The sequence below is a fragment of the Bufo gargarizans genome, chromosome 6 (genome assembly GCF_014858855.1).
Source record: "Bufo gargarizans isolate SCDJY-AF-19 chromosome 6, ASM1485885v1, whole genome shotgun sequence".
Taxonomy (NCBI): Eukaryota; Metazoa; Chordata; class Amphibia; order Anura; family Bufonidae; genus Bufo; species Bufo gargarizans.
In genome coordinates, this window is record NC_058085.1 from 265,707,726 (window position 1) to 265,722,208 (window position 14,483).

At 42.7% G+C, this 14,483-nt stretch overlaps 1 protein-coding gene across 2 annotated transcripts in view; it reads right to left on the reverse strand.

The window, feature by feature from the left end:
• The window catches only part of LOC122941457 (formin-like protein 21b), a 281,089-nt gene that overhangs the window by 136,726 nt on the left and 129,880 nt on the right, over positions 1–14,483 (reverse strand). Inside the window, exons 1-3 of one of the 2 annotated variants that reach the window (XM_044298724.1) lie at positions 12,677–12,742; positions 6,893–7,041; positions 2,672–2,830 (exon numbers count right to left, since the gene is read on the reverse strand). In XM_044298724.1, coding sequence (XP_044154659.1) covers positions 2,672–2,830; positions 6,893–7,011 — 278 coding nt within the window. In that variant the 5' untranslated portion in view covers positions 7,012–7,041; positions 12,677–12,742. Of the gene's footprint in view, positions 1–2,671; positions 2,831–6,892; positions 7,042–12,676; positions 12,743–14,483 lie in introns of those variants that run through there. The other variant, XM_044298723.1, reaches the window with a different exon arrangement.

Sequence of the window (14,483 nt, forward strand, 5' to 3'; positions counted from 1 at the left end):
ATTTTTATAATATTGGATAACCCCTTTAAGGTGGCTGGGTCCTGAAGGGGTTAGAATAAATTTTTTCATATGTCACAAAATACATAATATACACTATAGCCATGACACCAGCAGCTTAAAGGGGTTGTCTCACTTCCGCAAGTGGCATTTATTATGTAGAGAAAGTTAATACAAAGCAATTACTAGTGTATTGTTATTATCCATATTACTTCCTTTGCTAGCTAGACTCATTTTTCCATCACATTATATACTTCTCGTTTTCATGGTCGACCACCCTGCACTCCAGTATCGGTGGCCGTGCTTACACACTATAGGAAAAAGCACTGACCTACTGTATGTGCATGGCTATAGTCCCGGCCACCAGAGAGACCAGTGCTATTTTCTATAGTGTGCAAGCACGGCCACTGCTGCTGGAATACAGGGTGGTCATAACAATGGAAACGAGAAGTGTATAATGTGATGGAAAAATGAGTCTAACCAGCAAAGGAGGCAAAATGGACAATCAAAATGCATTAGTAAGTGCCTTGTATTATCTTTTTGTACATGATAAATGCCACTTGCTGAAGTGAGACCACCCCTTTAATAGATAGTAATTGGATTTCTGACTGCTGTATCAAAGCACACATGAAAGGTAACACTGAGCCATGCTCCCCATCCCCACTCATGCCCTAATTGTCTGTGAAAATAACTTAGAATAATCAAAACAGCTTGTTGTTTGTGAGGAAAACACCACTGCATACAAACTAACCCTGCCTATCCACACAACGAGATTATTAATGCACCGCCTGTCCAATGTCATATATGTTCATTAACACATGCTAATTGTTATTATATCTATCGATACATAGGAGGCAGTATTATATTAATTATTGTTAGTACAGCAGTCAGTGCCTGCTGCAATCCTGCTCACCTTGGCAGGCAGGGGAGCTTCCTTACTCATCCCTCTTGTCCGTCCTTGACCTGCTACCCCTCCTTGCCTTCATCCACAATGGGCCTGGCCACTAGAGTCTCTTTCTGCAGGCTGCAGCCTGTGCTCTCCACTTGTAGGGCACTTACACACTTTTTGACCAGCTTGTGCATGTCCTAATTCTTCCCCAGCCTATGGCTATCTGGCTCAGGGTATTTAAGGTACCTTCTTCAGTGGGAGGGTGCCTGAGCATAAGGTTGTTATAGCTTGCTTGTTTCCAAATGAAGGTGTGGTTTTCCTGTCTGTCTGTCTGTGTACCAAAATCTGCCTGTCTAGCGATTCTGACTGACCTGACCTCTGCCAATTCATCCTACTTAACCTTTGCCGCCTGCCCTGACTTTAGATTAGTTTCACAGGTTCACATGAACTCTGCCTGTCCTGACCTCTGCTTGTTTTCTGACTATGAGCATTGCATGATCCCTTGGTGCTTCACACTGGTGTCTCTGTGCTCCTGTGAGTCATCAGCCGTCAACAAAACCAGGACTAATTAAAGAGGTGGCGGCCTGGTGGCTCCTCTGCAGCTAAGACTAGATCCCTGTATAGGAGTTAAACCAAGGAAAACCAGGGGACTTTAAGGATAACGCCGTAAAGACTAGCTTAAAGCCAAAATGGTTGGTTGGCACAGTAGGTACACATCCACTGTCCGTAACTGTCCGTTGTATTCTTTGATAAAGGAGGCAGTGTTATAGTAGTTATTGTTATAATAGTTATATTCTTGTACATGGGTGGGAGTATTATAGCAGTTATATTCCTGTACATAAGGACAGTATTATAGTAGTTATATTCTTGTATATAGGAACAATATTATAGTAGTTATATTTGTGGCAGTGTTATAGTAGTTATATATTTGTACATAGGGAGCAGTATTATACTACTTATCTTTTTGTACATAGGGACAGCAGTTTAACTGCTATAGCACTGTTATAGTACTTCCCCTATGTACAAGAATATAACTACCATAATAATGTTTTCTGTTCATAAATATACTGAAACTCCTATAAGGCTCCATTCACACATCCGCAATTCCGTTCCGCGGACCCATTTATTTCTATGGGGCGGCACGATGTGAGGCCCGGATCCGGAATTGCAGACCCGCACTTCCAGGTCCGCAATTCCGATCCCCCCAAAAAATAGAACATGTCCTATTCTTGTCCCTAATAGCGGACAAGAATAGGCATATTCTATTAGTTCCGGCGATGCGCGGTCCGCAAAATGCGAAACGCACATTGCTTGTTTCCGTATTTTGCAGATCCGCGGATCCGCAAAACACACACAGATGTGTGAATAGACCCTTATACTGCCCACTATGCTCAATAACATAACTACTATAATACTGCCCCTATGTACAATAATATAACTACTATATTACTGCTCTATGTGTACAAGAACATAACTACTATAACACTGCCCCTATGTACAAGAATATAACTACTATATAACTGCTCCTATGTACAAGAATATAAATACTTCAATGCTGTCCTTATATCGAAAAACATATACAGTAGTTATATTTTTGTACAAAGGTAGCAATATCAGTAGTAGCAGTAGTTATATTCTGATACATGAGGCACTATTATACTAGTTACATTATTGTCTACAGACAGTAGACACTATATACACTAGTAGACACTATTATAGTACAATAATAGTTTTTTCATTGATTGATATAAATGAATATACAGTACAATTTTCTTCTGCTCTTACGTATATGTCTTTTGAGTGCAGTGGACAGAGAATGTAGGCATGGAATTATACATTCCAGCGCTCACTGTACAATCTGACAGATTGACACAAATTTTTTCTGGCACCAGTTTCTGGGAACAGTAAAACATGAGTTCATCTCTCTTCACCTTCACCAGGTATCTGTAAAACGAGGCAGGAAAAATACATTATTTACATGGCACCAGGCACCACAAAGACAAATACACTATCCCCCAAAGCTCTATGTGTTTTTGCATTTTTAACAGATATATTGTATGGAAAAAGCAGCTTAAAGGTCACTGAGAGATCGGTACCAGCATTTTGTGCAATGTGGGAGGAAAATTATAACGTGCTAAAATTATCAAGTCCCAAAGTAGTCATTTGTTCAAGTAATCTTTGTATTATATATTTATTTAATTTTGCATTTTTATTGCTCAATTAATTTCATGATGCAAAAGTTCATAATGCATTATGGGAGACTGAATGAAGTAGAATTATAAAAGTTACTGAAAATTCTATAGACCTAACTCTGTACTTCTGTTTTCTGTTTTAGCCCAACATAATAAAATAACTCAAATAAACCTCCAAAACCAAACATATAACATGCATATAAAATATTGTCCATGTTCCCCACAAAAAAAAAATGAAAATACATTTTCGGCATATGATTTTTAGGTTATTTTGTGCTGAATAATTTCCTAATTTGTCTTTATAGAGGTTAAAAGTAGCTTTCAGGTATAAGGGAGGACGTTCACTTTAGAGGGGTATTCCTGGATTTTACTATTGATGTGCTATTCTCAGGATAGGCCATTAATACGTCATTGGCGGGGGTCTGTCACCTCGCTAGTCCACTGATTAGTTCTTCTTCAGTACTGCTGTTCTGAGGAGGTAAATGGGAGCAGTGCTACAGTAAACAGCTCAATCCACTACACAATGGGCGAAGTCAAATCTGGGGCTACTCAGGAACCGCTGATCAGCACAAGTGTGGGATGTTGACCCGGGACCCCCAAAACGATCAGATATTGACGGCCTATAAGGAGAATAGGCCATCAATAGTAAAATCCTGGAATACTCTTTTAAAGACTAGTGATGATCCTATACACAACAAACCTCCTTCAGACAAGTATTATATATTTATGTTTAACTATTATCATTCTGGATCTAATACTTGCAAACTGGTGGTTCTACTGAACTAAGTTTACAACACCATATGAATCTAAATAATAACCATGTTGTCTGCAAAAACAGCTAAAAGTGTAGTAAAATTAACTCTTCTGACTACTAAAAATACAACACAATAAGCAATGCAATATAAATTAAGAAGAAAAAAAACAAATAAATAAATAAACAAAACAAAAGTAAGAAAGTAATGTTCTTATATTCTACCAGGTAGCACAGGAATAATAACATTTTCTATTAGGATGTCCCAGGGGCGTACACTCACAGTTAGTATGGACCCCCCTGCACCATTATTTTCACAGTACACATGCATCAAACAGTTCAAGACATCAAGGAACACAAAGCGTAACAATCTTTTATTATTAAAGGGTTTATTCCATGACTAATGGAAAAAATAAAAATCGGACATCATATAGTACATGACAATCTCTTTGTAAAAATTCTAGAACCAGCCCTGTACCTCACATGGATCTAGAGATCTTCCTATTCATTGCTCTGCTAGATTTATATCAAGCTGACAGCTCAAGGGGAGTGACTTTTCTGCTGCAGATAAGGGGCGTGTCTCAGCAGGTGTGGCCTTTTCAGTGAGCAGGACAAAGAAATAAGAAAAAAATAAACAGCGGGTGGATCTATACAGATACATCTAATTGTATAACTCAGTGGCTTTGCTAAAATTTTTAATTACATGCAATTACAAAATAATTCCAATCCAGATGCTGGTTTGAAAACTGTAGAATATTTTTTGTAGGACAGTGCAGTGCTCTGGAGCACGGGGTACTTTGACATTTTGGGACATTTGCCTATTTCCCCTATGCAAAGTTAAAACTTCTTACTTTATTTATCTTGAAATGGTTGACTTATACTGTTTATTACTGTGTTACTGCATTTTATATGTATGTTATGATATATATCCTGTTTATTATCACTGTAATTGTGAGGGTCTGTGGAAAGGGATAATGAATACTAACAAACTGTTAGGACTTTAAATGAGAAGCTGGTAATTTTCCACACCTGCCATGTTTTGGAGGGAACAAGCCAGACGTTGTTTACCACCAAAATCAGACAGCCTGACCTTGTGACTGTCTGGCTTAGCTATGTTGTTATGTCTGGAAACTTGTTTTTGTCTGGAAAAACGTTTGTGTCATTGACATTGAGTATCATTGAAGCTCTAATGTAAGTCTATGAGAAATGGAAAGTGTTGCAATGTATCTGTCTGTGCTGAGTTTCTCCACTCCACCCCTTACACTAGTCTAGCTAAAACTGTGTATAAGGAGAGCAGTCAGAGCCCCTAGTGTGCTGCAGTTAGGGAACAGTGCTTGGGGAGGAAGACTCATGCCAGCCTGCATGAGTGACCAGAAGAACATGTTGAAATGGGGATGCTGAGTCACAGATCATGGGTCACCAGCCCTGTGACCAAGGAGCCACCCAGACTACTGAGCTACAGACCGTGGGCCCTTGACCAGGATGCCATCCTTCTGAGAGAGAGAGAGGGAAAACTAGCTCAGGCCTTTCCTCAGCATCAAACCTTTCTTCTGCCAGGGAGTAGACTGGAGAAGCCAGCCCAATGCCTCGACTGTATTGTTTTGTATCTAAATTCCTCCAGTAAAGAAGCACCCTGGTTTACTGCAGACCCTGACTCTCTGGACTTATTTCCCATTGCGTGCACCACGTCCTATCATCCCTTCCGGAGAGCAGCAACACGTGGTGACACCTCGACAGTGTCCGGGAGACCCAGCGTAGCATTGGGGCTACCCCAAACCAGACCACTGCAACAACAGCTTAAAGCAGAAGACATTTTTTTAAAATTGTAATAAAAAAGTCACCCTCCACCTCTAACACTTTGCCCAACTTCTGCGTTGGAAAATGTGGAACCAGTACTTCAAAAATTTCTCAATGTATATACACTAGACAGCACATAAATACATAAAGCATACTGTAGATATATTCTCCTGCTTCACTTCACATATTACAAAGCTCTCTGTCAGGAGCTACCACTAGTGGGAGCTCAGTGAATAGGAGATTATACAGTTACCATTGTCTGTAAAGGAAGATATGACCATCTCTTTGCACCAAGCTCCACCTAGTGGCAACTACGTCAAAATACAAACTTTTCAACAGAAGGAGGTATTCGGTGATGGGCCTTTCCACCTCCTCCCATAGCAGTTTTGTGGTTTGACTCCACTGAAGGTATGCCACTGGGATGTCCAGACAAAAGGTAAGATAACAACAAAAGTCATCATATCACCTAGGATGGCTGCTAAAAAGACTGGGGAAAAAAATGTAATAGTCACAAAAAATAAATAAAATGAAATCAATGTAAACAAAAGAAAAAGGAAGAAACACATTCACATCCTGCACCAGGAGACTGGGGGTCAGTAACACAACTGGGATTTATAATTAGCCTGCATTGTCTTACTGCCTCCAATATTGTTAACCACATGACAAATGTAATTTCTACATCTGGATCTTCAGTGTCCCCTCTGTGTCTCCAGTGCCTCATTAATTCTAGGACCATTTCTTTGCCCAGAGAAACAAAAACCACATGAATATTTTAGGTACTGTTATCATTGTAGGGGAGGAGGATCTTGCCGTAGCCCGGTTTATAGTTTGTTTCCTGGTTTGTAATTATGTCTTATTAACATCTAGCTATCCTATAAAAGAGCAACAATGTAATGACAAGCACCGTAATCAAACCAATTTTTGTACAATATGTTTCACACAATACTGTCTCTCTCTCTCTGTTTAAACATGTAGAAACTATGGAAATTTCGAGGGAATGAAACTGACATTTCTGTAGAGATAATGTGGGACATGGGACTTTAGTCGGAGCTACTCTCAGACAAGGGCTTACCACTGAGGCAGACCATGCAGTTGCTATGGGGCTTTTAGACAGGTGAGGCCCAGACCTGGTTGGTCTTATCCCCTTTAGTAGCAAAGACCTGTGCAGAAGTAGATTCTCCAAAGGGAACTGAATATGTAGCCACATGGGGTTAGAGGGTGGTTGCGATCAATCTTAAAAACCATGGAGTGAATGGTTTAGCATACTTCACCCATTTGTTGGACAGATTGTCCAGGCGTTCTAGGAGCCCTTCCAAGATCACATCAGAAAATGCGTTTTTTTTTACAAATCTTTTCAGAGGAGAAGTCTGACTGTTCTTTTGCATCTGCAGAATTTCATTTAAAATCTTCAGAATCTACAAAACCAAAGTAGACAATACTTAAGTACCAGCAGGGCCCATATCACTATGCACAAGTAGAAGTATAACAAAAGATACTCAAGTTATACCAGCATGGACTATATCACAATATATAAGAAGAAAGTAAAAGTAAACATGATGCTACAGCACTCTGCAAGCATAGAATATATGAACTAATGCTATATTCACCGGATAAATGAATATGAGGCACTTAGCAAATATATTTTGATCAACCTCATGTGATAGCTCCCTCTATGCCAACAGGCCTAACATTAATTCACAGAGATGGACAGTAGTATTGAGCGCAAATATTCGTATTGTGAATTTTTATAGCGAATATCGGCACTTTGAGAATTCGCAAATATTTAGAATATAGTGCTATATATTCGTAATCTCAAATATTCTTTTTTTTTAACAGTACACATGATCTCTCCCTGCTTCTAGCTTGTGGGCCAATGAGAAGGCTGCAATATCTTTGTCAGAGCTTAGAAACTTCCCTATCAACCAATAGGAAAGTTGCCTAACCCTCACTATATAAGAAACTCCGCAGCAGCCATTTTGTGGTGTTTCATGCAGTTGTGAGAGAGAGAGGGGTGCGATTTCTGTACTTTGCTGAATTGCTGTGTCATATTACATTTGATACCTCATATATATAATCCAGATAGTTAATGGTAGATAGTGTAGGTTAGTTAGCGAACAGTGTAGCTGATAGGTTCCAGTGTAGGGTGTTAGGTACATTAGTTAGTTAGCTCAGTCATATATATAATCCAGATAGTAAAAGATAGTGTAGGTTATTTAGTTAAGGGAATCTGTCACCTGCTTTTACCATTTTAAGCTGGCACCATCGCTATGTTCACTAAAGTACCTTATTTCCAGCAGTCTTCTTTTTACTTAATTTCATTTTGTAGTTTTGATATAAAGCGCTTTTTATGTTATGCTAATGAGGCTGCAAGGTGCCTAGAGGGGCGTTTTTTCACTCTCCGGTGCCCAGTGATGCCCCCCTGCAGTGCCCAAGAACGCCTCCTGATCCTCAAATAACCTCCCACAGCCCAGCAAACGGTTCCGCCCCCTCCCCATGTCATAGTCTACCTTATAGAAATGCCCGTCCTTCTTCCTGTCTGCGGCTAGAAAACTTGCGCAGGCGCAGTACCGCCGCCGGCCTGCGCGATCAACGTCCTGAGGGCAACAGCGCTCATGTTACATCACTGGGCTCGGCGCATGCCCAGTGAGACTTTTGAGGCTGTTGCCCTTAGGAGGTTATTGATCGCGCAGGCGCAGGCCGCAGGCGGTACTGCGCCTGTGCGAGTTGTCTGGCCGCAGACAGGAAGAAGGACGGTGCATTACTATATGGTAGACTATGATGTGGGGAGGGGGCGGAACCGTTTTCCGGGCTGTGGGAGGTTATTTGAGGATCAGGAGGCGTTCTTGGCACTGCAGGGAGGGCATCACTGGGCACCGGAGAGTGAAAAAAACGCCCCCCTGGACACCTTGGAGCCTCATTATCATAACACAAAAAGCGCTTTTATATCAAAACTACAAAATGAAATAAAGTAAAAAGAAGACTGCTGGAAATAAGGTACTTTAGTGAACATAGCGATGGTGCCAGCTTAAAATGGTAAAAGCAGGTGACAGATTCCCTTTAATAGTTTAGCTGATTCCAGTGCAGGGTGTAGTGTAGGTTAGATAGAGATATAGTATAGTGTAGCCGTTTGCTGTCTGTTTAGTCTGTGGGGAAAAAAAAGGGTTTCGTGTGCTAGGATTATTGTCAGCGTGTTTTGTCTGTGAAAAAAAAAAAGTATTTTGCCGTGTTTTAGTGTCACTGTTTTAGGGTTTTGTGTGCTAGGGAGGGATTATTGTCAGTGTCTTTTGTCTGTGAAAAAAAATAAATAAAGGCTTTTCCTGTCTGTTTTTGTGTCATTGTCTTGGGGTTTAGTGTTTATTTTATTTCAGTTTTGCCCCATTGTCCACCAACCCAACAAAGTTATCCCAAACTCCCTCATTATATTCTTTCTATATTTTTTTTCTGGTGTTTAAAATCATTGTGGTCAAATCATGAGTGGATGTGGTCATACCGGCAGCCGTGGTCGTGGTAGGGGAGTTGGTTCCAGTGCTGGACCGCTACCAGCATGGGGCCGCTCCTCTACACACGGAACGGCGGGCACAGGTGCCAGGGCTAGAAAACTTGCGCAGGCGCAGTACCGCCTGCGGCCTGCGCGATCAACGTCCTGAGGGCAACAGCGCTCATGTTACATCACTGGGCTCGGCGCATGCCCAGTGAGACTTTTGAGGCTGTTGCCCTTAGGAGGTTATTGATCGCGCAGGCGCAGGCCGCAGGCGGTACTGCGCCTGTGCGAGTTGTCTGGCCGCAGACAGGAAGAAGGACGGTGCATTACTATATGGTAGACTATGATGTGGGGAGGGGGGCGGAACCGTTTTCCGGGCTGTGGGAGGTTATTTGAGGATCAGGAGGCGTTCTTGGCACTGCAGGGAGGGCATCACTGGGCACCGGAGAGTGAAAAAAACGCCCCCCTGGACACCTTGGAGCCTCATTATCATAACACAAAAAGCGCTTTTATATCAAAACTACAAAATGAAATAAAGTAAAAAGAAGACTGCTGGAAATAAGGTACTTTAGTGAACATAGCGATGGTGCCAGCTTAAAATGGTAAAAGCAGGTGACAGATTCCCTTTAATAGTTTAGCTGATTCCAGTGCAGGGTGTAGTGTAGGTTAGATAGAGATATAGTATAGTGTAGCCGTTTGCTGTCTGTTTAGTCTGTGGGGAAAAAAAAGGGTTTCGTGTGCTAGGATTATTGTCAGCGTGTTTTGTCTGTGAAAAAAAAAAAAGTATTTTGCCGTGTTTTAGTGTCACTGTTTTAGGGTTTTGTGTGCTAGGGAGGGATTATTGTCAGTGTCTTTTGTCTGTGAAAAAAAATAAATAAAGGCTTTTCCTGTCTGTTTTTGTGTCATTGTCTTGGGGTTTAGTGTTTATTTTATTTCAGTTTTGCCCCATCGTCCACCAACCCAACAAAGTTATCCCAAACTCCCTCATTATATTCTTTCTATATTTTTTTTCTGGTGTTTAAAATCATTGTGGTCAAATCATGAGTGGATGTGGTCATACCGGCAGCCGTGGTCGTGGTAGGGGAGTTGGTTCCAGTGCTGGACCGCTACCAGCATGGGGCCGCTCCTCTACACACGGAACGGCGGGCACAGGTGCCAGGGGCGTCCACCTTATCTGTTAATTTTCTGGGCTTGGCTGCCGCCCCATTTCATCTCAGGACTCCGAGGCAGTTATGTCATTCGTGACACAAGCCAGTGGCACGGAGTCCTCTGCCCCGACTCTGAGCAGCAGCAGCTCTCCACCTCCTGCAGGACCAGCCTCAGCCCCCAAGACTCATCCCTGATGCTGTTTGACAGCGACATTGAGATCTTGGTCCAGACGCTCAGGACCTTTTGGAAGCGATGGAGGAGGAGGAGGGGGTACCGCCCATCAGTACCCCAGCGAAATCCCTTCCAACTTATGCGGGTGGTTTTAGCCACAGAACCCCCTCACCTAGTCAGACCCAGGCATCAGCGAGGGGACAGCAGAGCCAGGTCAGGGGCTCCACGTCTGCTGTTCCCCTCAGTCAATCACCTTGGGTCTGACATTACAGGGGAGGAAGAGAAGGGTGACCTAGAATGGGTGCCACCTTCCTTGTCAGGTGACAGCAGCACTGATGAGGAAGGTAGGCACCCAAGGCAAACGGTGTGCCAGGTCACCATGGAGCCCAGTGGCGCGGGGCTTGACTGGTAATGACAGCAGGGGGAGGCTGCAGCAGGTGCCTGGCTCCACCTGTGTGCACGGAGCCCGAACAGGTGCAAGCCAGCACTGCCCCATCTGACAGGAGGTTGGTACGTAAGTCGCCTGTTTGGGCTTACTTCACACTGAGGGTGAGGAGAGGGAGGTCTGTTGCTTGGCTGGGTACCACTGCCCTTACCCAGCACCTGAAAGTCAACCACCTGCACGAGTGGGACCAGAGTCAGGGTGGTCGCAGCAGGGCCAGTAGCAGTGCCCGGGTTACAGAAGCTCCTGCCACTGTACTGCAGCCACCCCACACCCATACAACAATGCATTCCCACTCCCTCTCCTAAACGTATTGGCACCGGCAGCCAGACCTCTGCACCCTCCTCTATCGCCTCCACTGCCATCCAGCGCCAGCCGGCCGTCACCGACGCATTACAAGGCACCATGGCCTACGCCCCCGGGGACCGATGTGTGCATTCACTAAATGTGCTCCTGGCAAGGGTTATTGCCCAACATCTGCTGCCCTTCAATATTGTGGACTGCAATCCATTCTGGCAGATGTTGGAGCAGGTCCAACCCGAACGGCGTGTCCCCAGCAGCCATTTCTTCGCCAGGATCGGCATCCCTGCCCTACACCAGCACATTGTGCAGAATGTATCACTGTCCCTGGATCACGCTGTCAGCGACAGGGTGCATCTTCACAAAGATGAAGCATAGCTGCATTCGTTATGTTGGGTAAGTTTACCTGCAGTTCTATGTAACTCGAGAACACATGGTGCCTTCAAAACAGACTACAAACTTGGATTCTTTTTCTACATATACTCAGCTGGATCAAAGTCCGCAATCCAATTTAAGGAATTGCACCATCTTTGATCAGTGTGCTGCTCATCTATTTTTTTATTACATATATATATATATATATATATATACATACATTTATATAAATTTTATTTTTTTATTTCTTGTGGGCTTTACAATCTAAAAAATCCTTTGGAATAAAAATTGTCAAAGAAATATATTGAAATTTGTATGCATGGGGACACATTCCTGCTGTAGACAAATAACCTGCTGCTGTCAGAGGTGGGGGCCCATTCCTGTAAACATATTCCTGCTACAAACAAAGAACTGTCTCCTGTCTGTTCTGACTGAGTTTGGCCCAGCTATGTGTAGGCCTTATACTACGCCGTTACCACTTACCTGCTGCTCTCTGTCCTACTGAGTTTGGCCAAGCTATGTGTTATACCATTTACATGCTGCTGCTTTGTAGACTTGACATAGAAATTCATATCCTTTAGGTTAAGGAAAAACGTCCTGATGATTTTGGCTGAACTATGTGTAGGTCTTATACTACCCCCATCACCATTTACATGCTGCTGCTGTCTGTCCTGATGATTTTGGCCAAGCTATGTTTAGGTTTTATTCTACCCCGTTACCATCTACATCAGGCATGTCCAAACTGCGGCCCTCCAGCTGTTGCAAAACTACAACTCCCAGCATGCCCTAATAGCTGTAAGCTATCCAGACGTGTTGGGAGTTGTAGTTTTGCAACAGCTGGAGGGCCGCAGTTTGGACATGCCTGATCTACATGCTGCTGTTTGTGGACTTGTCAAAGAAATTCATATTCTTTAAGTTAAGGAAAAATGTCCTGATGACTTTGGCCGAGCTAAGTGTAGGCCTTATACTACACCATTACCATTTACCTGCTGCTGTCTGTCCTGATGATTTTAGCCAAGCTATGTTTAGGTTTTATACTACCCCGTTACCATTTACATGATGCTGCTGCTGTCTGTCCTGATTATTTTGACACAGCTATGTGTAGGCCTTATACTACACCGTTACCATTTACCTGCTGCTGCTACTGTCTGTCTTGATCCTGACGAGTTTGACACTGGACTAAAGAGGCCTTACTGCAAACTTATCATTCAAAATGACACAAAAACAAAACAATATAAAAAAACGGAAGCACACGTTACAACAAAAAAAAAAAGATTTATTTACAAACATGACTCTATGGCAACTTGGTCTTGAAGTTCCAACAACTCTTGCATCTGTTTGAGGTGCAGTGCCTCCATCTTCCGCATCTGCTTGCACATCAGCCTCAGCATCTCGTGCATGCTGGCTTCATGTTCCTGCTGCATCTGCATCATAAAAAAATAAATAATAATCAGTACTGTTAGGATAAAAAAAAATATTAAAATTACTTGCAATTCAGATTAAGTGGCATGGATACAGAATTATATTGCTATGTACACATATTTAGCCTCCTGGTGGGGGCTGGTGACATCCTCCTCCTCTTAATCGTCATCAGAACCGGGGGGGTGGGGGGAATCTGGCTGCTGGGAGGGTCCAGCCTATTCCACCTCCACCTCTTCACCCACATCATGTGGGGCTGGCGCCTCATGCTGCAACTGCTGGGAGGGTCCGGCCTGCTCTCCCTCTTCCTCCTCGGCGGACAACACCAGCACAGCCAGATCCTCTGTCAAAGGCCTGCGGTGGACGGAAGGAACGGGAACCCCTGTAATCACACAATGTTCAGAATTTAGACAAACAACTCATAACAAATGCAAATTAATTGTGGGATGTATCTAATGTAATGATGGACTGGGCCTTTTACTGGAATTCAAAATGATGATTGCAGTTTATGTATACACACCCACACCCACACACACACATATATATATATATATATATATATATATATATGTGTATGTGAAACGCACAAAATCCGCCTGTTACATCATACATCTGTACCTCGCTGTGTCTATAAATATATATACATACTCATGGCAAGGTAGATATGTAGGATGTGACCTGCTGATTTGCTACGTGTCACACCAGGTACTAAGTAATCATTTGCAAAGGGATTAAATACTTATTTGCATAACTGTATATATCCATTACAGAGTGTTGGCGAGAGATACAAAGGTAATGTAAGTATTGTACCTGGGCATATTCTGTCACAGATCTCTCTGATCCGCTCATAGTTTCTCCTTTTCAGATCGGACCATTTCTTTAGTAAGGCCATCTTAGTGTGCCTGCCATTGAACTTCCTCCATATCTCAAAACGGATCCCCCTCACGATCCTCTGGTTCTCAGACAGGACCCTGGTCCTGTCATAGCCCTGCTCCAAAATGCACTGCAGGATAAAGATGCAAGCATATAATCCCATTTTTTTTTTTAATACAAGTATTCAAAATAATGTCCTCAGCAAAACATCAAAAAATATTTTAGTTTTTGAAGGGGAAATATAAGATTTAATGTTACCGTTATAAGATCGGATTGTATTGAGATTGTATGTGTGTGGGGTCTGAGCAATCGGATAATGGCCAGTAGTGATGGATGAACATCGACCGGGACGGTTAGCAATCGCGCGAACGCAATCAAATGTTCGCGAACCGCAAGTTCACTTTAACGGCAGGCGAACCTGAAAAACCTTTAGCTCATATTTGCAGCCACCAAATACTTAGTATAAGCACATAAATAGTCTCAAAACATGGACAGTGACATACTAGAGGAGGATCAATGACAAAAATTCCAACAAAATATATGTATCTTAATCAGGGTACATTTTTATGCATCTTAAAGGGAAATTCTCTGAAATGTGCACTGTCGGAGCCTAGAAAATTTTTATTTTAGGCCACGGGAGTACGAGC